The 27089-nt window shown below is 42.6% G+C and overlaps 1 protein-coding gene and 1 long non-coding RNA gene across 5 annotated transcripts; one reads left to right on the top strand and one right to left on the bottom strand.

Moving 5' to 3' along the window:
- Positions 1–594: 594 nt before the first annotated feature.
- LOC138068140 (uncharacterized) lies at positions 595–26244 on the top strand. Of its 2 annotated transcripts, XR_011142786.1 has the most exons (7): positions 595–1771; positions 3665–3755; positions 5716–5763; positions 12386–12731; positions 16403–18824; positions 21512–21694; positions 26044–26244. It is a non-coding gene; the product is annotated as an uncharacterized lncRNA (long non-coding RNA). The 2 variants fall into 2 exon arrangements; XR_011142785.1 differs by lacking the exon at positions 26044–26244 and having other exon boundaries at positions 596–1771; positions 21512–22405.
- NCEH1 (neutral cholesterol ester hydrolase 1) lies at positions 6324–26537 on the bottom strand. 3 transcript variants are annotated; one of them, XM_068954134.1, is made up of 6 exons: positions 26280–26506; positions 17300–17528; positions 15284–15353; positions 12541–12712; positions 11123–11285; positions 6324–11046 (listed from the first exon to the last, which is right to left on the bottom strand). In XM_068954134.1, exons 1-6 carry the CDS (start codon positions 26415–26417, stop codon positions 11036–11038), a joined length of 783 nt encoding a protein of 260 aa, XP_068810235.1. In that variant the 5' UTR covers positions 26418–26506; the 3' UTR covers positions 6324–11035. The 3 variants fall into 3 exon arrangements, with proteins under 3 accessions (XP_068810235.1, XP_068810233.1, XP_068810234.1); XM_068954132.1 differs by adding an exon at positions 14753–14799 and having other exon boundaries at positions 6324–11285; positions 15289–15353; XM_068954133.1 differs by having other exon boundaries at positions 6324–11285; positions 26280–26537.
- Positions 26538–27089: the final 552 nt, after the last annotated feature.

Below are 27089 nucleotides of genomic sequence, written 5' to 3'. Positions count from 1 at the left end.
ACAAAACTAGTATAAAAGACATCTCTTGTCTCTCGTGTTTCGGTAGAAGCCCACTATTGCAAGGGAGACCTGCCCTTATAATAATGAGACATTATTGCTAAGACCCCAGAGAAATTCCCAGCACCTGAAGTTTAATCCTTCTCTTTCTCTCTTTCTCTCTGTGGCAAACGCAAAGAAAGCATTTCCACAGAAAGCAAATGTGGCAAGCATGCCGGGAAAGCACTCCTGTGAAAGGAATGAAGAGGTACATTTAGGAGAAGAACTAAAAGGATAACAAATAAAGGTGAAGCTAAAGAATCACGGCGCTCTGTTGACATAGCTACATCTCCAGTTAGGTGATGAAAGGCAGGTAGGCTGGCTTCTCAGCACCACAAAAACCAACAGTAACAAAATAATTTAAAGAAAAGTTGAAATCACTGGCATGAAACGGCCTGAAAGCACAGTGTTTTCAAGGACAGTAGTGTCAGGAGCGGTGATATCTCTCACTGTGTTGTTTGACTGCAACCTTTTACCTGTTCCTTGTTAGTCCTGATAAGGATTGTAAAACAGCTATGTAAAACCAGGTAACTTTGCCCAGTTGGGCTCATTTCATTTAATGGTTATTGCTCAAGACGAATCAGAGAGAACACATAAGTGAAACTTTCTACATTCGGGGAAGATGAAACTTAGGATACTTGCAAGAACTCCTCTGCTTCATTGGAAAGGATTCGCTTTTTTGGCTGGTGAAGTCTGGATACCTCTACTGCTTTAAGCAAAACCATGCTGATTTACACTATTCATAACATTGCACAAGATTTGTTTTTAATTACTTTTTAGACCAACGCTGACCTCTCGCTTGCTGCTGCCTTCCAGGGCGCTGCGTCACTCCCAGTCGGAAAGTAGGCAGGGCCTTTTGGCCGGCAGCTTTCCTTATTGCTTTACGGACACCAGGCTTGTTTAGTGCTTGCAGCAGTCTTTGCTGAAACAACACTAGTTCATTTCTTTATAAACATTTCAGGAAATGAAAAACAAGCCGAGTGATGGAGCCAAGCAGCTAAGGGACAGCACTCCTGCGCTCTTCGTTCTCTGATTAATTTATTGATCTCAGGGAAACTGCCAAGTCAGAAAGGAAAGCTAAAGGCCAAAGCCTTACCCACCTGCGCTGCAGTTTACCTTCTTCAAGGAGTACAGTAAAATCTCTTTTATGTCTAGTCTGTTGGATGCATTTACTGCTCTCCTTCCCCTGGTGTCCAAGGGTCCTTCACTTAGCACATGAGATGCGCTGACTGTAACGATGTGGGTGAAAATGTGTAAAATCCATCCTGCGTGAGTCGTATTGATTCTCAGGTGTTGCTGTGACAAAGCCGAGGAGACCGGGGTGATCGCGGACGCTGGTCATGGGGTGGTGCACCCTGCTCTTGGGCTTCTGAGCCCCCCCTCCCGCATCAGCCACCAACCCAAACCGCCTCAAGACAACAACATCTTTCCACAGGCTGCCGCGGACTATAGCTAAGGTCCTAAAATGCCATAGCTCAGCCACCTCATTTCCTCCCTGCTGAACAGCTAAGCCTCCTCCGCTGCTGTTTGGTGAGAATAATGTTTTGAGAGGACTCGCGACGCTCCCGAGCCTGCGGCCGCTGCACTGCCGTGGGAGCGCTCTCTGGGAGCAAAACAGCACGGACACCAACCTGCAGCCTTCATTACACGGGCCTTCGATTTACTGCAAGTGCTAGCTCATGCTGATGTGTAAAGTGCTAAAATCCTTGCCTGCGTAAGCACTGCAGACACGCAGGTGAGCTGCTGAACTGTATAGTCCCTTGCGGGAGGGGGGGCGTAGCAATCACATATTTTCAGTACAATGAGCGCAGCTGAGTGCTAAGCTGAGTGCAGGTCCAGGCTTTGGCTTGCTGCAGATCCGTTTGGGACCTGAAGACGGGCTGCTGTGGCTGTTTTGATTAAATGCATAATCTCTTCCTGCAAGCCCGGTTGAGTGAACGCCCTCATTGTTTGGTCCCACGGTTTGCTGAGGACTTGGCACAGGAGCGAGCCGGGAGGTGGAAATCCCCGCAGCCCTACCTGGGCGTAAATAGCCTCCACCGGGCACGCGGGGACAAGCTCTGCCGGGGCCGGGGAGGTGTGAAAGCGTAACCCCGCGGCCCGGCAGAGCCAGACGCTCGGGCTCTTAGTGCTAATTTTTCATCTTTCCTCCCTTCCCGTCTTCCCACGGAGGGAAGTTCCCCAGACGGGGAGACACCGGTCGGGACAAGGATTAGGCATTAACAGGAAAACCGTCTTCTGCTTTAACTTGTGTTTTTCATCTGGAAAACGTAACTGCAACATTCAGTTACGGATCCTGCTACGTATTAACTTTTAATGCTTTCTGAGTCAAATACGGTTTGTTTAGAAGTAGCCAGATCTTGGGTGCTCTCCCAGCTGCGGCCCTGGGAGCGCGCAGACCCGGCGTCACGCTGAGTTGCTCCGAGTCGCGCACCGGCACCAGAGGCAGAGAGCCCGAGCTCACCCCCCCGTCCTCCCCTGGCTGCGGTCTAGCAAACAGGGCTGCAGACCGTGGGCGAGGAGGAAGAGCACCCAGCGGCGCTGGTGCTGCAGGAGCGCTGCGCGAACAGCCAACGGCTTGCTTTTGCCAGCTCAGGAGAGGCCGGGAGGGCAGACAAAAAAATAATCTCTGCTCAGGATGAAGACGCATTTCAAAGTGACACTGAAAAAGCGATTTAAGACTGGAATTTTGCATTGTGAAGTAGAGGCCCGAAGAGATGGGGATGGGTGGCTGGTGTCGGTAAATGTCCCTCTCTGCCTCAAAGCCCCAGGCTAACCTTTTTTTGGTTGTTGTTTTTAACTTAAACTCAGGCACTCCCATGGAAACTCAGTCGCATGAGACGCTCGCTAGCCCAAAAAAACCAGAATGCGACGCTCATGAAAATAGATGGCCTGGGCCCAAATTCCTGCCGAAAGCAGCATCGCGCGGAGAATTGAAAGTGAGAGCAAGAGCCGGGGTGGTTATTTCTGTTTTCGTCCAGCCCCACCTTAAGTCACCTTTCTCCGCGCACGTAACATCATCGCCCTGGACAGCAGATATGTAAACTGCCAATCTTTAGCCAGTCAGGCAGGTTTCTTAAGGCACCCTGTGTATATGTTAACTGCTGCGTGGTTTAACTGTTAAACAGCAGTGCACAACGTGCTGTCGGGTTGCCTGAAGTCCGAGCAGATCGTGGGGGACCAGAACGAAAAAGCTGCTTTCTCAATACCTTACAGCGAGTGCGTAACAGCAAACGCTCTCTGCCCTCCCTTCGTGTCCACCCTGTGGACAAAAGCAGGATTTTAGATGCACTGGCAGGATGTTTTGGAAGTTTGGTAAGCTTTATGCCACCTTTGCAGAGGAAGCGGAGGTGCAAAATGGAAATGCAGATGTTTTCAGTGCCCGGACGGGCACCGGGTCACCAGGCACAGCATCTCCCCGCTGCGTGTGGGAGGGCAGAGAGCCCTTCTGCCTCCCGCTTCTGCGTGCTTTTCAGCATGGTTTTACCCCAAGAAACAGGTTTGAGGGGAAAAAAAAAAAAGAAAAAAAAAAAAGAAAAATCCTCCACAGTAGATGATAGAGCCGTTTCTTTGCTGAGCTTTTCTTACTTCCCAGGGCTTCACACCCCAACTCGCATTTGTATTGCAGGGACGAAAGGGCGGGAGCAGACAACGGGGCGGGCTGCTAGCACAAGGCGCCTGCGGGCACGTGGCAGGATGGCGGAAAAAAACCATCAAAGGTAACTCATCTGCGTCTAAAATGACCCAAACCTCAACTCCGGACTGTGAAAGATGTTGCCTTCCACGGGCCGCGAGCGAGCGGCGGGTGCAGGACGGCTTCGCCAGGCCCCGTCCTCCCCGCGCGCAGCAGGAGGGTGCCCGCGGCCTTGCAAACGTCGCTGCTTAGTTACTGAGCTGCCCGGCGCATGGAAAGGAGCAGAAATACAGGGGTGATAGCATCCCTACTCGTGGGCAGAGCAGACGCGCGCAGGGATGCCCTCCGCGCGCCCTAGGGCAGCGCCCTCACCCTGGCCGCTCTGCAAAACCCCAGCTGACCGCCGCTTGCTCTCCTGGGGAAAGGCTTATGGTGCGCCGAGCAGAGAGAGTGAATTGTGCTGCCCTGAAAAGCCGTTTCTGCAGGAAATCTGCAATTCTTGCAATTCTGCCAGCCGTTCCGTTGCAAGAAAGCTCAGGCTAACCTCAGGCTAGCACGAATTGTTACGCTTTGTCCGTGCATGACTTCAGGAGGCAGGGACTGGGCTGCCACAGATGTTTCGGTGCAGTCCCACCATCATGCTTCCATTTGTATATTGTCTTTTTACAAACATGCTGGATCTTTTTCAAGTCGGTCTTTGTTTTAAACGCTCCCTCTGCTGGCAATTTTGTGCATTATTAATTTTTAATTGAAAGCCTGAGACTAAAAATCAATTGCAATGAAATTACTGGGTTAATGGTAAAAATTTCCCATTTTTTTCCTTCACCATACTTTGAAGCCCACATCTCAGTTGCACAGAGTATATTGCACAGGTAGTCACAGTGTTTGCGGGCGAGGTAATTTTCTGATAGCTTAATTATTATTGCTATTTTAAAACTCCTGATATAAAATGCAGACTTTGTCTCTCTTACCAAACCTTGCTTCTCCTGTATCCCTGGACTGCCTTATGTTTGGAAGTGCTGTGGTTTGTAGAAATTATGCCTCAGAAAAGAGCAAAGTGGTTATGATGGAAATATTTAATTTTCTATTGTTCATATAAAACAGAAAGAGTTATTAAAAATATAAGCTTCCATAAAACTAGTTTTAGGGGAACCACTGTAGGGTTTCTCTTTTGTTTTCTTTTCCCCTGCCTTCTTGTTGAATAGCCGGCAAACACTTTAAAACACTGCAGGAAATCACGGTGAAAAATTATTACATTTACACAATTTACATTAGGAGTAAGACTCAGTCTCAAGAGATGTTAATGATGTGCTGCCCACTATTTAAACAACTTTTATGAAAGAAACGCCACTGGTCTAATGCCAGAAAAAAAAGGAACTAAAAGCAAGCAGAAAATGTGTGCCTCTCCTGGGGATGAGCGAGGATGTAATTACATTCTGAATTTTAAGCCCACGAAAACCTGTGGTCAGGTTTTTAGACCGAAGCGCTGCAGGACGATACGATGTTCCAGCTATAGGTCAGATTTCTTTTTTAACAACTGTTTCTTGTGTATGAAGTCCTTGACCTGTCGATGCTTGAATTACGTTGCACCGCGTAATCCTCTAATACCAACCTGAAGGTGCTGGCGCGCATTTTGTGCCGGGTACTCTGTTAACACACTCTGTTAACACAGACACTTGGGTGTCTGCTCAGGGTCTGTGCAAGCGCGGTGCAGGCGGCAGCGCGGGTCCTCCCACCCTTCCCCGGCGCCGCGCCGCACGCCGGAGGGGCAGCGTGGGCTCAGCTGCACCGCACGCCGCGTTAGCCCTGCCAAGCCTGACGCTACAAGACCTATTAAATCTAAAAAAAATTACTGAGAAAAATGTTCTATAGGGCCCAGCTTTATTTTAACACACAGCTCAACTGATATATATATAACATATATATATATATATATATATATATATATAAAAGTGTATATGTAGATCACTCCTGCTGATTTAATTTAGGCTTATAAGGCACTTGAAGCCTTTTTGCCCCCTTACAAATTTATTTTTTTTTCTCAGGGAAAAAAGCTTTGTATTGAAAGTCACCGTACCCTGCTGGACAAAAAGGTAATCCCACGCATTAAGATACTTCAAAAGTAATGCTGCTGTGATCATTAATAGATGAGAAAGCACGGGAAAAAGATGGGTGGGAGGTCACAAATAAAGAAATAATGTGGAAGGGAGGTAAATGCGAATGAAAATGCAACTAGGATTTCAGCCATGTAAAACTTATTTCATGGAGGGGAAAAAAAAAATCTGTAAGCATGCTAAAAAAACCTTCTCAGTTTATAGAGCAGAGTGGAGAACACAAGATCTGTCTATCTGGAGAGAGGGAACAGCACTAGTGCATTTATGGGCCATTATCCAACACAAGTAAATGTAACCAATATTAATCATTTGACAGAAATCACTAACAGAACACTGACACACAGGCAAGGTTTCCTGCTTTGAAAACAAACATTTTGGCTTTGATTCAGCATTTCTTTAGGAACTCTGAGGTCTCCTGAGGCAATGTTTTGTTACACTGACCGCTGCTAAGTGAAAACTTTTCAAATTGGAAACAGCATATTGAACATCTAGGAAAAAAAAAAAAAAGCAATGGTCCTGGAAAAAAAAAAGTTCACAGATATATTTCACTTCATTTATTTGTTCTTCATTTTGTATAGCACGCTTACATCACACTTGCTAATTAGGTCTTACAAGATGTTTCCCCTGTTTTGGAAAAGAAGCAAAAAGCAGTCATGTGTAAGATACTGAATGCATTCACATACGTTATGTTGTACTTTGGGTTCTTGAGCATCTTCATAAATAAGAGAACATTAAACCAGTTGGAATTTTAACAGCATTGCTACTTGCATATCATAGCAGCTTAAAAGGTTTAAACTAGATTAATCTACTTTCTTTTTAATTTCAAAAAGGTTTTAATAAAGTTTAGTAAGAGATTAAAATTATACCCACAACGCACCTAATTAGAAAAACATAAAGAGGCCCAAACACTACAAAACAATGTTTTAAAGATAAAACATTTCTTTTTAGTTTGTAGCTATTAAAACCCACAACGGCCTTTCTCCTTTAGGTAGGGATATAATTTTGCAACTACATAGATGAAGGTTAGGCATTTCAAGTTATTAGTGATTTTTTTTTATGCACCATGAAACATCTTTAAAGACATCAGAGGTTGCGCAGATCCTGAACACCCATCCTTTAAGAGGTTCTAAGCTAGACAGACAAAATCTCCATTTATTTCAGCAAGTATTGGCCAAATCACTGGGGAACTGCTAATGCAGTTCCCAGATTGTGAAAGTAGGATTCAAATGACTACTGATTCTGTTATGTGAACTTTTTTTGCTTTCAAGGCCATCAAGAACAAGACATTTTTGCTATGGATGGATGAAGGCTATACAGGAGTAGGAATAGAGGTAGGAGTATTAGGAAAAAAAGCTATCATCAAAAGGTAGTTCCCATGCTTACTGATTTAACCAAAAATAAACAGACGAATTCTTGAGTATCTTCTTCTAGAAGACTTCTTTTTAAGGTAAATATGCATCTGTTACAGATATTTGAGCTGATCCTACAGTGTGTTAAGCGCCCTCAACTCCTTTTGGAAATAACTAAGGAATGAAGGTGCTAGGTATGCCCAAATAAACACTTCAGAAGATGTGGGACTCTGTTCAAATGAGGATCATTTAAACAAAGAAAAAGAACAAATTGAGGTATTGTAACACGCATTAATCTTAACCTTTTGCTAGCAGACATCAGATTTGTGTAACAATGCCTGCCAGGCCAAATTGAGCTCTCAGCTGAGTTAGCGCTCTGTTTCTGGGAGCTTACAGCAGTTCAACTGAAAAATAATGATAAACTTTGAACTTTGGTCACCGGGACTGTGTGCAAAAAAGAGAACAAGAAAAGTACGACTAATGATGAGCCTGTGACTAAGGCTTACGTGAAGGTTTACACTGCATTTTAAGCACGTGTCTTGTGCTGCTATAAAGAACAAAGTCTTTTTATAGCTGTAAATCAGACCTCCTTTCTTATGTTACAGGATGTCACATATCTTTCCCGCCATCGTGTACTTAAACCATATAGCTGCACGATAAAAGTAGTACAGAGATTTTGATAAACAAGTTCGTACTGTAACATCTCATCCAAGTTGTGCTGCCATCTTGGGTGTCACTTCAAGCTGGTGATGACTCAATATATACATTCAATCCAGTTATATACTTACTAACGTTTCTTGTGCCAAGACTTTAATGTGCTTCAGTGCATGAAGGAAATTTACAGCCAACGCCAGGAATATATATTCCAGCTCTCCATTTCCTTTCACTTAAAAAAAACCATAGCGGTAATTATATTATAGTTTCATAGCAGATATTTATAACTGAGCCATAAACAAATGCTGACCTAAAGCTTTGCAGGCAGCTCTCAGGAAAACTTTATTATTATAGAATTGATAGCAGTATTAACCACTTGGATTTTTCTTCCTCGGTACTACAGTTAATTACTACTATCTTTTAATGACTGCAGGTGCATATAAATTACTTTTTTTTTTTTAGCTTTATTCTGGTTTATTCTTTAAGTAGGAGAGCCAATAGGAAGACCATTGTTACAACTCAGAGTCAAAAATTATTTTTACACTAGAAGTCACAGTTTCAAGCCAAGTAAATGGAACTGTTTCCATGCAATGAGATGAGCTTTGGAGCAGGCCGTATTTTAAGACTAGCACTCTGTCTTTTGAATGGACATAATTTTGGTTGATGTTTGTTTTAAGTGTAAATTGTATCTACTGAAGGTGCGTTTATAGCAGAAGGGAAGAAAGAGGGTTTAAATCCAGAAAAAGAGTTTAAATTCTTCTCCAGTGTAGCTTATTTGGATATCTTGGCCAAAACTTGTTCTGATTTAAATTGTCATTCAGTTGATCTAATCCCGCTGAGTCTTTGTAACGATCTAAATGGAAGAAGAATTGGGGCCACTGTTGAAAAAGCTTTAGCTTGTGACCTCCATGTGAACCCATGCTCAGAAATTAGTTTCAGCCTGCATGAGTGAGTCTACATTACGGCCTTGTCCCATTAATACTCCTTCTTAATGCATACAGCCATATTAACATCCTGCTATTTCTGGGAAGCAATGATTCAGCAAAGCCATTTTGGTATTTATCTACTAGAGAGAGTGGACTTCTCTATAAGTATTTTAAATTACAGAAGCCAGTTTGATCTACCAGTGCATTTTTAAAGGATTTTTCGGAACGCTGCCACAAGAAATGCTCCCATGAAATTGCCTTCATCATGATATCACAACAGCCAGAAAGCCCCACTTTAGTGTCCTTTCAGATGAGCCAGACCCAGAAATGAATTAACATCCTAAGAGAACAAGTAGTCTACCAGCACCATCTGTCATGGGGCAAGCTGTTCTGAGCCAGATATTAAAGAATGATGAAAAGTCAAAGGCTAAAGGATCTGCTCAGTGCCTGCCAGTTACTGTAATATCAGTGTGCTTCATTAATGGCTGTGAATTTATCTTCACAGCTCCTTTGTGAGGTAGGAAATTACTACTCCCTCCTACTCCCTCTCTTGCAGAAGAAGAAAGTGAGGCACAAGGAGATTACGCTGTTTTCCTGGGGAAAACAGGAAGTCTGTGGTAAAGCTGAGGGTGAATTTAATCTACTAGTTTTATCATGGCACTGCCATTCTTTCCTCTTTGCCTAGAAACACGGGGCTTTTGACACCACCTTCATTTCTGCAGTCAGTAAACATGCTGGACAATATATACTGTCGTAAGTAGTTTCACTTCCTTATCCTGCTTGCCTGAATTTTAGAGACTGGCTCAAACTGCAGAGATTTGCGGCACAGCAGTCAGATCATCTTACCTAGCATTTTGGTTCACTGTACAAGGGAGACATGGTGGAGCCGCAAAGTTCAGATTTAATTCTTCATAATAGGCTAAAGCCCGCTCCTATTTGCTTGCTTCCCTCCTTCAAGGAAGCATGAAATATAATGAACTAAACATTACAAACACAGAAGGAAGCCAATGAACAAAAGTTCTAATATTAATTACAAACATTAGTGCAAACCACACAGCAGATTATTTTTAGTATTTTCTCTAAGGAGGTCATAAAATTGATGCTTTAAATAAAGACACATTCTTTAGCCAAATAAGTGGTCAACTTTTGAAACTCGCATAAGCAACCTGGGCTTTGCTGCTACATATAATACTTCATACTACATGTTTATAATGGACACTATAATATTTTTATGGAAACCAGATAGTCCTGTGCTTATTTAAAATATAAATAACTAAAAGGCAATAAAGACCAAATTCCAAAGCTGAATTACATGTTTGGCCAAGAGACTTGTCTAGCATCATCTTAACCACCTAGAAGTAAGAACTATTGTTTTAAATTTAAAATTCTCTTTGTCTGTGTGCCTAAAAGCCAACACCTAAATCCATGCTTAACATCCAAATGCGTGGCTCTGCTGACAAAGGTGAGAGTGCTCACACTTTCTTCGACGTCAAGTGCTTTGCACAGTTGAAAATTAGTTCTCATTATTTACGTATCCAAATGTAGACGTAGGTGTTTGGCTTTATATCACATCATTTGAAAATCATGGCCTTTGTGCCCCATATAAAGGAGCTGAAGCTTTAAAGACTCAGCCAGTTAAGAATGTTTCAGGAATGCTGATCTCCTTGCTCAACATTTGTTCATGTTTGGCAATAGTTTGTGTCATCTGAAAGGAGGGGGGAAAAAAAAAAACACCCAAAAACTGGAAGTTTGAAAAAGTATTTCACAAAATACTTTGCTGGGCAAGGCCAATAAGGTAGTGAATGTTGTCGTTAGTGGTCTGTAACCCCCCAGTAACTGCAGCTGAACCAATGAAGTCAGATTTTAGGAAAGTGCACTTTTCTGTTTTTTGTTCTTTTGCAACAATGGACACTAGGGCTGCACACCCTGGATCTTCTAGAAAGAGACTCTCTCTTCAGAGGTTTTCATGCAGCCATCTTATATAGCTGTTTCTGGTCTGAATTCCTGCAGAGAAATTAGTAGGCCAAATCGTGAATATCATACAGCCATGAAAGCAGTCATCAAAGTGGTCAAGTGTGACTTCCACGCCAGCATTCTCTAATCGTTTTGCGTACATCACCCCGTCATCTCTCAGGACGTCATTCTCACAAGTCAGGATGTAAGTCTTTGGCTGCAGCTGCAAAGTTTCATTTTCTGCAAGCAGTGGGACTGCTCGTACATCAAGCAGCGCTGGTATCTTCTGGATGATTTCAGCCTTGCCTGTAGTTTGTATTACAGGCTTGTAGTTCTTTTTGAACGATGAAGGCAGTAGAGATGTCCAGTTCAGACGTCCTCTGAAAGAGAGAGCTTGGCTTACATCAAGAGCAGTGTGATTGTTGATCAGCAGTGAGTGAGCCAAGTCATAGTTACCATTGAAATAGTCTATCCAATAGTTTATCATGACATAACGAGGAAGAACAGGCATATTCGTGTTCTGCTGATATGAAGGTGTGTTGAAGTCAAATGCCTGAAGGACTGGATAAATTAAGGCTTGCAGTTTCGGTCTGATGGTCACATGCTCATCTTTGCTAAGCTGCAGAAAGAAGAGAGGTCAGAATTGAGATTATAAAGAAAATCTGCATTACAGTATCAACCTTGGTATTTACAGAAGCAATCATTTGACAAATTTTAGGCCAAATTCTGCTCTGATACAACTCCACTGGCAGGTGTTGCTCTTCTGTCTGAAATATGAGCAACCTGACAGTTTTTTCTACTGTAAGGATGGCCATTTGGGACACGTCCGGTATCCCCTCTCCAATAGAAATCAGTGGTAGACGCTTACGGAAGAGTATAGGAACAGGAAGAGTGGAAGAGTCAGAGAACATTTTTTTCTCTTCAGCTTCTGCATAAGAGCTAGAGATCTCTCTGTTATAGCCAGTTTTGGCTGTCTCTTTCCGGCTGAAGATGCTTAGTTTATTTAATCTTTTCCTGAAACAATCCTATATCACTGATTTAAAAAGTATTATGCATCAGACAAAGAAATTAGGAATGCTGTTTCCAAAACACGGTTCTATCATGTTTATCAGTCCTCAAGATTGAAACTTTCAGTGTAATTGTTCCTTATTAATTTTTTCACACTAATTCAATATTGCAAGGTTGCCATGATAATTAGTTGCCTGCACATGATATCAGCTTTCTTATCACCAATGGTTAATGATGATATGAAAAAGCTAATAATAGTATTTCACTCAACCATGAAAATATTATTACTTGCCCCAGGCCACGTTTCAGATCTTTACTAGACTAAAATGAGACTACATTTAAACTAGAGATAAATGGAAGAACTTTCCTTAAAATTGCAAAATGCTATAGGAAGGCAATTTAACAGAAGAGTTAGTTTTGTTTCTTATAATTTTTGTCCTCCATTTGTATTTGAAGGAAATAAGAACATACTTTTAAAGACAAGCATCTGCAAAAATAGGAAAATAAACTGATAAATTATGCATCTATGTATTATGCATCTAGTTACCGATACAGGCAAATACAGAATTCATCAGCACACAGGATTTAAACAAAAGTCATTTAGCTACTGACTTAAAATCTGGCCCATAACAACTCATAACTGCAGTAAGACATTGCAAAGCTACTTGATCCATGTATAACTGACTTGCCTTTCTTCTGTAAAATATCTAGATGTTGGCTTTCAATAGCAAGCATTATGATTTTGTTTCAAGTTGGCACATGATGCAGCACCTTGTGATGATGCAGCACAAATAACCTGTCAACCTATATGCATCACTGAATTAGGGATTGTTGTCGTGTAATACATATCAGACACTGGATGTTACCTGCTGACACACAGCAGCCGCCAAATTTCCTCCTGCGCTGTCACCAGAAATTGCAACTCGACTTGGGTCAACGGAATATTGAGCTAAGACATCAGGATGCAAAAAATGCTTGGTAGCACGAAGAGCATCATGGAACTGCTCAGGGAAGCACACCTCTGGTACCAGCCTGTATCTACAAAAGAAGAGAAGAGGTGAGAGACAATCTTTACAATGAATATACCTCTCTATCAGGATTAATATACTACCAGATATAGCTTAATGATGACAAATAACTATTTCATTAGGATAAATGCTATGGGAAGAATATGAGATGTGTAAAGCCAATATAAGACTTAATCTTATAATCAACATTCTAATTCTGAAAGATTAATACTAACCAGCTAGATATGAATAACAGTGAGATAGTATAAAATTGTGCAGCACTTTCCTAGGATTTCCCAATAGAGGATTTCATCATGTTACAAAAAATGAATGAATATTTAAAACAACCTTGGCAAAGGAGTCATTACAATCAGCTTGTTTGCAATCCCAAATCCCCATCTTAACCAGCATGAGGGAGAGTAAGTCGTATATGCCCAGCAGATTCAACCGAGACATCATGTACCTAAGCAGTTCTGTGTTTCCCACATCTGTATGTACGCTCCGTAGAGGCTGAGCAATGGTACGCCTATAAACCATGAAAGGAGCAATAGCCAGGAACTGAAGTAATACTGATTTGCCCTAATGCAACACATTCAATAACTCTACTCCTTTATCAAGGAGACAAGCAGAAATATACCCCGTTCATAGGCAGAGAAACTGAAGAGCAGAGAGATACAACTGTCTGCCCAAGGACAGCCAGCAGCCAAGAACCACGTCTCCTGAGTCCCATTCACTAGACTTTTCCAGTTTCTAAATAACAGTGCAGGAGAAGTCAGTTCTTGTTTACTGAATCATACGTAACATAAGAGTTGTTACTGGGCGTCATGGTGCTAAGCATACCTTTCTGCTTGTGGCCTTTTATATTCCTAATAGACTTTTCATACTTTCAGCAGGGCCGATGACTAAGAATATTTTGACAAAATATTTTTTATTGCCAACTTGACAGAAAACAAATCTTTACATAGCTCATTTGAACTTGTTGGTTCAAATGAAGAAAGCTTTTGTCAATAATGTTTTATTTCCCATTATTCCTGAAGCAAAAGAAAATCCAGTTTTCTGGTTCAACTATTCTGTCTTTAGAAATCTAAGCTAACGGAATTCCATACACAAAATACATTTCAAACTTAAGCGAAATAACAAGTATTTCAAACTCTAAATCTGTCCTGCTTTCAGAAAGCAATCTATGCATAGTATCAGCTCCGAAGGAATATGAGACAGGCCTTTGGGAGCTCCTTGCAAAACTGCATTAACAGATTGTGTATAGATCCTGAAAGTGAGATGTACAATTAAACCAAGGAGAAATCAAATTAGACTTCACTAATTGAGTACAAAAGCCTTGACTGAGAGAGATAATGGCTAAGGAGAAGACACAAACAATAACAACTCTGAAAAACTGGTAGAACTGTACTGCCATAAACAAGAAACGGAATAATAAGGGACTTTTTGATATTGCGATCACTGCTTGTCTGGAATGGCCACCATCTGCTTTTTATCATTTCTACTGATAAACACCAAAGAAGTACAAAAAAACCCCTACCCCTTAAAGTATACTAGAATGAGTTTAGCAGCAGTTAACCTCAACTCCATATAATTAAGTTGTAATTTGATCACAGAACTTGGCACGTAATCAACTGTAAGTGGGAAACTTGAGTAGTTACATCAAGTGATTGCTTTTGTGAATTAAAAAATTAAAGTTGACAATAAGAATGAGGAAAGTATCAATCAAGTTGGAGTGATCCAGGTAATGTAGTTAGCTAGCTAAGAGGTTTTTTTTACCTTGGAATTGTTTAGCTAGTCAAAAAAAGCAGTCCAGTTTCTCTGCTGTCTGGCACCTCTTGTTGTCCTCTGCTCTTGAGTAGAGTACATGGGTCAAATTAGATTACACAGGTTAAATTCACTGGAATAGCATGGGATTGAGAGAACAGCAGGAAACTGATACACTCCACTGTATATATTGGTTAAGGAGCAGTAGTAAAATCACTTGCTAATTTCTATGTTGCAGACCCTTCCTCAATATGACTTACAAACTCTGGTTTATAGACAGACTTGAGGTATTTTATATTTAATATACCTTGCAGCAGTGGGAGTGGCCACTGAGGTGGGTAAAAGTCTCTCTTGCTGCATGGGGAGATTAAGACAGATGTAGTTCAGCCTTCTTTCAGGTATGTATAATGTCCAAGTGCATATATGTTTTTTTAAGTTGATAAGTATTTACAGAATCATAAGTCACTTGAGTAATCTCAGGTTTTAGTTGCACTCCTTGTATGTAGCCACATTTGCAAGAGCACTAACATTTGCATTTTAGCATTTGTCCAAATGATTAAAGTGCTACTCTCTTTTTCCACGTTTCTGCCTTCTAAAATGACCTCTACAATAACAAGATATCCAAATCAGCTTTTGATACCATTTTAATTTGTTGTCATTTTAGAGGATAAAAATAAAAAATAATAAAAATACCAATAAAAATTGGTAAAGAAAATTATTTTTGAAGTTAAAACCTTATATACAAGTCAGTAGCAAGGGAAAAAGGCAAACAGCTAAAAGAACTAAATTACAGCTGTCTAAATACCTTAGAATTGCTTATCAATGTTAAATTACTCACTCAACTGAGACAACTACAGCATTGAGAGACTCAGCCATAATTCTGCAGAGATTGTTATAAAGGCTTGTTCCTGGAATGAAACGACACAGCGTTAATGACATATGAGTCCATTTATGTCAGTATTTCACAAAGCATTCTCAGAAAATATAAATACATCATACAAATATAAGCAAAGTAAATGAGGCCAGCTTGCAATCAAGTTCCAAATACATACTCTAGTAGAAGGAACATAATTCTTGCCTTGAGAAGTCCCGAAGTCCTGTAGTTTTAATACTTTCTTTCTCATGTGCTTCTCAGTGACTTGGGGCATGCCATTTCATCCACCTATTACAGTTCTCTCACTTGGGCAAAACTTAAGCTAGCCAGTGGCCTTGGGGCATTAATATCCAGATGCTGTTATTGTATGAGCCACTACATGTTGTTCATTTTGTTATAGCACGTAAATTGGACCCAAATTGCTTTGATTCAAATGAGTTGCCCTATTAACGTCAACTGAACTACTCATTTAAGGGACAATTAATCACAGTTATCCTATTTATCAGGGGACTGATTTTCTGCAATTTTATTCCTTTCCAGTTACTTAATTGTCGTTTCCTGGTACTATCGAATACAGTATGGCATTAAACATTTTCTAAAGTATCTGTAGTCCTAGAATTTATTATTTAGCAGTAACATTTTTGCCATTAACTTTTGTATCTTGGAACTGAGGGTAGTATCTGACATAGCTGAATTAGTCATCTAAACAAAGCACAGTAATCTAAACTTTTTGCAGAGCTACAGTCTTATGCAGATTATTACAGAACAAATGAAGTTTGTAAATAAACGAAGGGCAGAATTCTAGCAAACATCCCTTAGGCAGGTCTAAGAAAATCCATCTCGAAGCCCAATCTTAATTCCTCTGAAGGAAGAGGACGACAGGCAAAATTTCTAATTGCTATTTAGCAGCTATAGGACAAAGAGACTGAGATCTCCAAAGGCACCTGAAGGCCAGATTTTAAAGGTATTTAGGAACCTAAATCTCACTTAAATCATGGTCTAAGGGACTTAAACATGCATAGTCCAACTGCAATCACTGGGGATTTTGTTCTTAAAATATTTCAGGATGTTCTTTCTCTACAGACGAGGCCACAGATACTTCAGAATACAACCGTGCTGTACTGCCTTCGTGATGTGTCAGGAGCAACGTGGAAGGAAAAGGGGCAAGTCTCCCATTTGGTCGCAATCTTGAGACAGCCATGAGAACTGCACACCCTTTCTCTTCCTAAGACTTTTCTCATTCTGCACAATGTGGAAGGATCGATAGCTATCTTACTCTCTATAGCTATAAATTACTTTCTCTGATTATGTTTGTGGCTTCTAAATGAATTCTGTCATAAATAGCATTCATTTCCAAGGTAATTTCTGCAAGTGACTGGAGTAGTTCCCGAAGGGAGCAGGCTAGACAGTGATTGGTATCCACCTCTACCAGTCTCCTTCATCCTGCTGCCCCTATTTTCTGTAATCAGCAGCATGCATTCCCAAATAAATTGTTATTTAGGAGCTGAACATTAGCAATGCTGTTACAGGCAATTCTGAACAAATGCAGCTGGGAATTATCCTGGGAATTATTACGTGAAAATGGGGCAAAACCCTACACAGTCACTGGTTCTTGATTACCAAGGAACAATATTTGCATACTACCATAGCACTTATTGTAGACAATGGGGACTGGGCCATACGGCACTTTCATCCACAAGTCACAGCAATGAAAATTTTTAGTCCACTCAGGATATATTGAAAATAAGCTTTCGGTCCTTTTACAGCTCACATCCTGATGAGATATGCATTTCTAGTGTGTGCTGTGATTTTTTTTTCCCCTCCCTCCTTGCATTTGATCTGCTGCAGTGGAGACAGTTACTACTGCATTCAGAAATGTCTTAGCAAAACTGTCATCCCTAGCAGGGAAAACAGCTTTTTGTTTCTCCTGCTGTGAAGAAAACAGACCTGCATTCTATTTAATTACTGACAGACACATACTTGCACTTGCCAAGGCCCAGCCTCCTCCGTGGATATAAACAACACTGCGCTTTAGTGTTTCATCTTGCTTTGCAGGAGGTTCAAACACTCTGACTTCCACACCATCAAAAACAGCATCCGTTATGTTAATGTGTTCAGAAGATACAGACTTCAGCTTGTCAAAAGTACCAATCAAATAATTCAGAACTATCAAGTGATGGCTCAGTCTCAGATAGTGAATCAGGTGGCACTAGGAGAAGGAAAAAAAAAAAGAAAAGAAAAGAAAAAGAAGAGATTTGTGTTACTTTAGAGCATATCGCACATTACTGCATTGATGTTTAATGCAACAGTTTTCAAAAGGCAGTGCCTGTACAAAAATGAGTATGGATTCTTAGAACAGTCACCAGAAAATGAATACGATTATCAAAGACTTCTAACGCTTTTAAAGTTGTATTAAAACAAAACCCTGTCCATAACAGATTCTCTCTTGTCATACTAAATCAGATCACGAGCATTATGTGGATCAAGACAGCTCTGAAGGAGAATTCAGATCTTTCCTCTTGAAAGACACCTCTGGAAGGAGATGACAGTCACCAGTGGCTTCTGCTGTTGCACTTCAGAAATTTCTCAGAACATTTCCAGTAGAGGGCAGCGATACACAGTCATTTTTACGTGATCACAACACAAAAACAAATGGGATCATTCCTTGAGCTCACTTATTCGGTGCCTGCCTCAGTTTACTTTTATCTAAATTGGTTAGAGCAACACTTTCCTCAAGGGAGCAATGACTGCGAGGTATTAATCGTGTTTAAGAAGCTCTAAAATTCTTGTGGTGCGGAAGGTATCATAAATGCAAGGCATTTCTCTTGTTCTACCCCAAAGTATAACTCTTTCCACTTCCAGATTAGGAAAGTTCTTGATAACTGCCAAGAAATATGAAGATAGGAATGGTCTCAGAGGAATATACTCCTTGTTTATTGGCTTGTTCTGCATTTCCCCACAGAATCAGAAAGGATCTAAGATGATATCCAAGAGGCACAGGAGGTTAGTGATTTTTTTTCCAACCCCAGAGACTAAAAAGGGGTTGCTTTATGTGCGTGCGTGTAACACCGAAAACGAGGAAAGACCTATCTTTCTATCACTTTATGATAGAAAGTGGAATACTTTATCCCCTTCTACTATCCAGGGTGTTTCGTTGTTTTTTTTTTTGTTTTTAAAAAACTTTGTTTTATGTAGATGAAAATATGTTTCCAGTAGGAGCAAGGGCATCCCTTCAGCCTCAATGGTCATGGTCCACTCCCCGTGCATGACTTGTACACTAATTATGACTATTTGTTCCCATTCCCTAGATGGTCCGAAAGGGGTTGCAAAAGGTCTGCCAGAGGGTCACTGGGACTACAGTGTTGAGAATGGCCATGAAAAAAAGACGTAGGGGTCTTTCCCCCATTTGCAAAGTTAATCTCTGTCCTGCTGAGGAAGGCTAGAAATTGGGCGATCAGCTAAGCCTTCTGTGAAACTTTCTGGGTCAAGGCAACGGAGCTGGAAGGTAAAATAATTTATTCCCGCTATTGCAGTGCAAACCTGCTAGTATGAATTAAAGATGCCAGAGACAGAGAGGGCATCCAGATACTGGTCTAACTGCACCCACATTGCAAAGAAAAGATAGCTGCCATCGTCTGACCTGTACAAAACCTGAGTGGAAGCCAAGTCTTATGGAAGAGCACGACGTGCAGGTTCCTTAGTGACATATATATTTTATAAATTTATATCCACATTTTGGATATAAGAATGTTACAGTCTTTCTGGTTTGTGTTACCTTTTCTTAGGCATAGCTATTTCATTTTCTTTTTCTCACTTTGTCTGCCATACTTCTGCACTGTCGTTTTCCACAGTCACTTTCTAGTGCTAAGTTTCAGCTTCTCTACTAGGACAGTTTTCTAACAGATAAGGAACAGCTAACAGAGGCACAGCACTCCCATGGATAAACCTCTCCCCCCCCTGCCCCCAGAGGGAAAGCAAATTGAAATGTGAAGCACTTCCTCGCTGCTGATTGAGAGACTTTCTGCATTCTGCAATATCCATGCCAGAAATATTTCCTTAGCTCTATAGCCCTAGTTTCTTACACGCAGCACTTTACTCTGTCATAATTTGTTTAAATGTAAAAAAAAAAAAAAAAAGAAACATTAGCTTTCAGTCAGGTGCTAATATTCAAAAAAAGGCTTGTACAGCCCCACTTCCACTGCAGGCTTATGTGGAAACAGACACACTTTGACACTTTCCTAAAAGTTTTGTGAATGCCAAGTACAATAGCGGGGAGAGGAATGCACTTCCAAAACATGGAGAATTTACAAAAATGACTGTCCTTTCCCACTTAGCTTGTGGTAATGTCACCCTGTTGAGACAGCCTGGTGGGAATCCAAGTTTTAAAATGTTTGCTACTTTATGGATTAAATACCATTTCTTCATACTCCCTGTATGAAGAAATGTCTTTCCCTGTAAGCAAAATACAGAAAATATCCAGCCAGCACCAAGGAAAGATGAATTCACAAGACAGTTTGTATCTTTGTTTTTCAGATCATGCTTTTCTCTCCTGGTTCTTTAAAAATTTCCATAGGAAAACCCAGTTCAAGCTTGAAAACAGGAGGTGCTCAAACATTTCATATTAGCAGGGAAAAAAAAGCAAAGATGTGCAGATAAAGAGAAATGCTCCAAGTTTTTTAAAATCTTTACATTTTAAAAAGAGCAATACATCTATTAATAGTTTGTCTCTGAATCTATTGGCTTGCCACTGATTGACCCAGCTAAAGATCTGGTCCTTCGCGTGTCCTTGGGAAGTGCTCAGGGAAGATAACCACTCAGATTCAATTGCAGAAATACTGCCAGGAAAAACAGTGGTTTTGCGAGATTTTGCAGCCTGACTCTGTGCTGCAACAGCCAGTCCATGCTCATTTTCTCCCACTTTGGCTCACATGCTTAATGGACAGGATTACCACATGTTCCCTGGAATCAAATGTTTTCGTTTCAAGGCTAGTTACTGTTGTTTACTGAGATGTGTTTTGCCCTGTTTTTTTAAACAGCAGAGCAGAGTGGCCATCTGCAGGCTTATCACATGCTTCCCCCCCCCCCCCCCCCAAAATGGGCCACCCTTTCCAAGAATCAAAAGGCTGGTTTGAGACCACCCTTTCCAGGAGTCACAAAACACCTAGGAAGAGATGTCTTGTACACCAGGGCACAACAGGAACAGAACTAGTATTTGTTAGCTCCGGGCAATTTTTTTTGCCAAGCACATATCAACCAGATTCCTTGGAAGTATATCTAATCTGCATATCTTATCATTTATTAGGCATCAGAATTTTACTTTCTACTGGTAAAGAGTCAGCCTTGTCCGAAGGTCTTGGAAGTAAAATAACCACCGTGCCCTGTTATCTGGCTACTGGCAGCAGAGCATGTGTTTAATGGTTGGCTGGAGCTTATCTAGGACGGTGTTGCCACCAAAAGGGCAGGTCTGCCTGACCTCTGCTGCTGACTGTGCTTCCCTGACACCTTTTTTTCGGTGGCACTAACGAACATGAAGCCTCCCATGTATGAGCTCCCTGACTCAGCTGAAAATGACCTCAGTGAAAACACTGAAAACCAAACTTCAGCCAGGTTACCGTGCTGCTGATGACTCAAGGAAGGAAAGAGGGAGCAGGGAAAAGGATGGGACCAGCCCTTTTGGCAGCAGTCCACAGCTGGGTTGGATCAAGTCAGTTATAAAATCCGTACCCAGACACGACATGCAAGCAACAACTACTTTGATCTTGGCTGGTATTCATGATTTTACACGATTTTTTTTTCCTTCTTGTGACACAATACAGGACTGTTGTAGGCTATCAAATACTGAAGTTACATGAATGGTAGTTTATGCGTGCTTGCATGCGCAGGAGATGAAAGTGATATTCTATGGCAAAAAGATAGCATTGTAATAATAAAAGATAGTGAAAAGGAAGAGAAAGCATGAGGAAAAGGGGGAAGTTATGAAGTTAAGGGACTGCAGAAAAAGTAAAGACAAATTCACAGAAGAAAAGGAGACAGTATAAAGATCAAAGCTCTGTCCACACTTCACCCAAAATTCCTCTGCCAGCCACAGGTAGAGAACGTAGTTCAGTTTGGGCCAATCCTGCAAGTTTTCCCTTGTAACAACTGCGCTTTTATGCATCAGTCTGAAAGAAAATATTTTTGTTTTCTAAATAGAGAGCTCTGGGGAAATATGGTCAGTGAACTTCACTGCATTAACGGGCTGGATGAAGCGAGGTGGCGCTGGATGAGCCAGAGGATCCAGGCACAGGAGGACTAGCCAGAAGAGGGAGGCAAATGTGACTTCACCTTTAATCATCAGTATCTGTCCCTAAATTGTCACGATTCTTCTGTTGGCTGGTAATCATATAAAGAACACCAATGCGCGCTGCTCCTATGCTTACCTCCTACACGGACCCGTACTCAGTCACATCGTCTATGCTAGAAAAAAAAATATCTAAAAGTGTATTTCTTTTGCTGATTTCTATTAATCTCTAACAGTACTCAGCACATTTGGGAGTCTTTGTCCTCATGTGACTCCCATAGCGGGCACTATCCGAAGTGCCACATAAACTGTCCCACTTCACATATCTGTGACCTTTAGCCACAAAATTCTTGCAACAGGTTGCGTTCAGCCGGTACACAAAGGCAGCATGCTCTAAAGGCGAGCGGGACACATCAGCTGCTTCCTTTGCTGCCTTTCCAGCCGGTCAGCCTCAAGGCTCTGCACTGACCTTCCAGGCCTTAGATAGCATAGGGAATTAAGCAAACAGCTAACGCTCTCCTTCACCTACAACGTTATTCAGGACTGAGCCAAGTCCCTCAAATGAGTAAAGTCTTTGAAACTTGGCGACTGAACCTTCTGAAACTAACTTCCTTTCTTAAAAGGGGATGTAGGTACTCCCGAGTGCCACTGTCTTCAGCTCTGGCATCACTTTGTAAAATGCATTTGTTGAACATGAGAGTCCAAAATGCCAACTGCAATATCTTTGTCATTAACAGAGACTGACTAAAAATAAACAGGAGCATCTCCCCATTTAGCTGCATGCAGACTATTTTGTTTTGACTGCATTTCAAACAGTTTATCAAGTTGAAAGGTTAATCTCTCACTTTACAGTACTATTTCTTAATGCAAGTGCATTACTGCATAGTACAGAGTATGTTAACATGCATAGTTAACATGCTATTCCTCTAGGACTCAAAAGACAAGTGTAAACTTCATTAATTTCCGAACAACAAAATAAAACAACAAAATAAAAGAGACTGTTTTACAGAGAGTTTATTAGTCAGAAGCAAAAACTGGATCGCATCTAAAGTTTTGTGCATATACCCTTTCTTCCATGGTGAGCTCCTCTTATGCTAGGTACATAATAACTTTTGTCTTTTGCAAGTAAGACGAGCAGTGCAACCCAGGTTCTGCCAAAGTGCCACTCCAGTGAGATGTATCTGCCCCGCCTAAGAGTTTATAGAGGATTATCATAAACAAGACAGCGTTCTTGCATGCAAGAATACGAGCACTTTGGCTGGCTACAACTATGATTTACATCTATCTGTCTGGCTGTCACACACCCTAAAATACAAGGGTAAGCAGACTAGATATTAAAATGTCAGGCCCAGAACTAACTACTGTTTTCTCTGATCCTGATTGCTAATGTCACATGCCCTAGATTTTATTCTAAAAAGAAATGAGTAGCAGGGGAGCAGGAAGGAATTGCTTTGCTGATGAAGAGGAATATGAGGATACTTTTGTGCCCTGTACAGCTTGCCTAGCTTCTTCCACGCAAGCCTATCTGATGGCCTCTGTGCCAACTCATTTGTCCTCCCTAACCGCTGTAACGGGTGTCCCAGTTCCAAAAATCAACTCTTTCTTCCCATGCATCGGAAGAGAAAGTATCTGGACGGTGATGTTCGGCAATTGCCTATTTCAAAGGGCTCCTTAAATAAGCATATGGTGTCCTCTCTGCTCTGAGGAGGGGGGGCGGTTAGACAAAGACATGAAAAATGCGTGCATTAACCCTGCTCTTAGCTGTACACTTATAAATATTTCTTTAGACATTTGTTGACAGAGACGCAAAGTAAAACAGTACCTATGGTTTAATCTATGGCTCAATCCTATAATCCCGAGTAGTTTACTGTGCTTGCCCAAGCTTCAGTGAATCCAAGTTGTGTGTGCGTATGCGTACGTGTGCAGTCCCAACCTAAGTTATCGCAGCCTAAGTCCCTCTGTTTTCATTCTGAGGCAGCATGGTATAATAAGCAAAGTACAGGCACAAGGCTGAGAAAACCAAGCTCCTTTTCCAGCTTGGCCACTGGTATTTTAGGTGACCTCAAAGAAGACATTTTATCTCTTCATTGCTCTGCCCCCCACCCCCAAGTAAGACTAGGATAATGATTCCAGTCCCCTTTTGTCATGTGTTTTTAAGCCTACTGACAGAACGTGTCCTGTAAGAGTTAGGTTTTTCAAATTATGTGATTGCACTTAAAATACTCGAAGTGTGTCTTGCCCAGAGCCAGAGCGGAGTCCCAAGCTTATGAAATACTTTGCAACTGACTGGGACAAAGACAGCCTTAGTATATTATATTGGTAGTGATTATGAATAGACTGAGAAAATAAACACATTATCCCTAACAAGAAGCTGTAATGCTTAACTGTCAATATTTCTACAAATTATTTCAGAACAAGCAAAAGACAGTTAGTGGGATGTGAGGCACCTGAGGTTTGTTCCACACTCTCAGAAGAAAAAATTACAGTACACGTTGGAGATTTTAAAAACAAAAATACTTAGTCAGAAATATATTTCCACTGTCTGTGATCACACCTGCAAAGGAAAGGAATAAATAGCAAGCTGAAAATACATTCAGAAGTAGGGGAAAGTTCAGTGGTCACATTTAGAGAAACGCTAAACCATTTGGTCTTGCAATAGCCAGTAGAGAAAGAAAGGGGAAGCTTAGCTCTACAAAAAGACATAGACATTATTATTTGTTATATATGTATGTATGTATGTATGTATGTATATGTGTGTGTATGCATACACACACACACAAACTGTCTAACAAACTAAGTACTCCAGCTTAACTTTTACAATCCTAGCTTCAGATCACACGGTTCCCTCTTAATGGCACTCATTTGTTTCTGACTTTGTGCTACCTTTGAGTGTTGGAAAGACTTTTTAAACACTTAACAAAGCACCTTGCCTGTTTTTCCTGAAACAAATGCCCCAGAGCTTACCCGTTCTGTGATTCAGGACACCTCTGATGCCCCACGCTGCTTTATGCTGCTTCTGTGTTATACTCACTTGTTCCTTCCTTTAAGGTACACATGGCAAGGCCTGTTACTTGATTAGTAACTGTTCTCACTATGCAGGTGTTGATTTCTAAAGCCAGAGATGTAGGTAACTGTCTAAGAAATTCCTACTTCCCTCTAACCAGAGGCTTCCCAGCCCCACGGAGCTGAGTGGCGCTTGCAGTCTGCCAGTTTCACTTAAACCCACCACAAAGGTCTGCTAACTAATCGTGGGATTACAATCTCTAGTGAAGATCCAAAAGGGGGTATCTTTCAGCCTCCAAAGCTAAAGACACCAGTATTCATCTGACTGTGCCCTACCATACCACATAAATAAACAGAACGTGTACAGATGCCAGTAGCAATATACATATATATCATCATGGTCATATGATTTTTCTAAAGATAGATCTCCTTCAGCTAGAGGTTATGGACTTCATCCAGGAACACCTGAATCAAGTGTTAGGATGTTTTGCAGACAGTGCATTGGGTACCCACCACAGCCTTTCTGGCCATACGATCATCTGGTGAATCTGGTTGAGGTGGGAGCTTGCAGTTCAGCTGCTTTCATTAGCAAGATGAGGCAAAGCAACGTCAAACCGTAATTTTTATTGAAATAGTCACCATAGGCCACGTTTGCATAATGCTCATACCACACACAAGGTACGGTTGCATCCGTTGCAGGGAGATTATGCAAGCAAACAGCTTTAACCTTTCACCCCCGAGTTTGGATTCAGCAGTATGGTCTGACTGCGAGACCATGCCCCAGCAGCTCTGATGGTCGGTCTAGCCCAGCATTTGGTCTAACAGGGCAGAGAAACTATTTGGGGAGAGCATGCAAGTCTCCTGGTGCCTCCCGCATCCAGTTATGGTGTTACGACCATTAGAGGGGAGCTCCTCACGCAGCCCTTTTCGTACCCATTTATGGGCCCGCTGTCCATGCATTCATCTAACTCCTTTTTGAATCTGCCAGTATTCTCCTCCACTGAAAGCGCGTTCTTGTAAAGACGTATGTTTCAGAAGGCTGTTTTCTGACGTGACACGCTGGTAGGAAAAGTGTTTCTTAAGGTACTCGGACATACATATTAAAGTTGGCCTGATGATGACTGGTCAGTCCTTGCAGGAGATGGGTCCATTTTAGCAGGAAATAAAGCCGACTATGAGAGAGTTTTTGTGATCTCTGATCTCCTTTATGTCACCATAAAAACACGGGTAAAAGAGGAAGAGCTCAGGACTGTCACTGTGCCTTAGGACAGAACTGCAGCGTTCGCGAGGAGAATTCTGTTCAACAGCCCCGTTTCAAACTCTAATTTAGACACGATGTGAAAGACCTTCCCTACATCTCCTGGCCCTAAGGCAGGAGTCTCTCCGAATAACCGCTCCCCGCCCCTAACCGGCCTTTTTTTTTTTTTCTTTTTTAACCCAGACGCTCACAAGTTGGAAAACAAAGTGAATCACACCCGTAAGATCTCCATCGCCCAAGCCAGCGCAGAAGACTGGACGCGGCAGCACTGCTAAACACGCACCACCCGCCCGCTTTCCCAGCACGGACGTAACCCAGCGCGGCCGCGGCCCGGGCAGCGCAGCGCGCAGCGCCCCGCACCGCCCCCGCCTTTGTGCACCGCAGCCCGGCGCGGCGCAGGGGCCCGGGCGCCGCCTTACCGTCTGCTGCACCGCCCGGAAGGTCGCGTCCAACAGCATCAGCTTCCAGGGCTCCGACACGGTGCTCGGCAGCGGCAGGTAGACGTAATAGGCGGCCAGGGCGGCCAGCGCCGTCAGCAGCACCCAGGCGGCCCTCATGACGGCCGCGGCTCCCCGCGGGGAGCGCGCCGCCTCCGGGCTGCCGCGGAGGAAGTGTCGCCGCCGCCGCCGCCGCCGCCCTCCCCGGCCGCTGTGTGCCGGCGGCGGCCTTATCTGCGCCGCGCCGCCGCGCCGCCCCGCCCCGCCTGTCCCCGCTTGCCTGAGGCGCCCCCGGGCCCGCCCGGGGGTTGTCCCCCCCCCCCCCCCCACCCCTCTCCCGAGGGGAAGGTCTCAAGGAAGCGGCTTCCAGCCGGCGCTGGTCTCGCTTCGGTGGTGGCGCCAAGCCTTCTTCGCTTCGGCTGGGACGGGCGTTGGGCCACGGCGGGCTGGCGGGGTCGCGCCGTTGGTGCCTTAGGCCAAGGTACGGCGTCGAAGGCGGCGGCGCTCCTTTTGTACGCGCGCCCCGTATGCAGGCCCGCTTCCCTAGCCAACCTTTCTCTGGCCAAAGCATCGGCGTCCGAGTCTGGGCTCCCCGGTACAAGGAAGACGTGGATTTCCTGGAGCGAGTCCAGCGAAGGGCCACAGAGATGATGAAGGGCCTGGAGCATCTCTCATGAGGAGAGGCTGCAGCAGCTGGGACTGTTTGACCAGGGCAAGAGAAGGCTCCAGGGGATCTTATCAATGTGCATAAGCATCTAAGGGAGGGAGGGTGTCAATGGGACGAGGGCAGGC

Source organism: Struthio camelus, chromosome 9, assembly GCF_040807025.1.
Source record: "Struthio camelus isolate bStrCam1 chromosome 9, bStrCam1.hap1, whole genome shotgun sequence".
Classification (NCBI taxonomy): Eukaryota; Metazoa; Chordata; class Aves; order Struthioniformes; family Struthionidae; genus Struthio; species Struthio camelus.
Note: the sequence above shows the minus strand (reverse complement) of the source record. Positions and strands in the feature narration are given on the sequence as shown.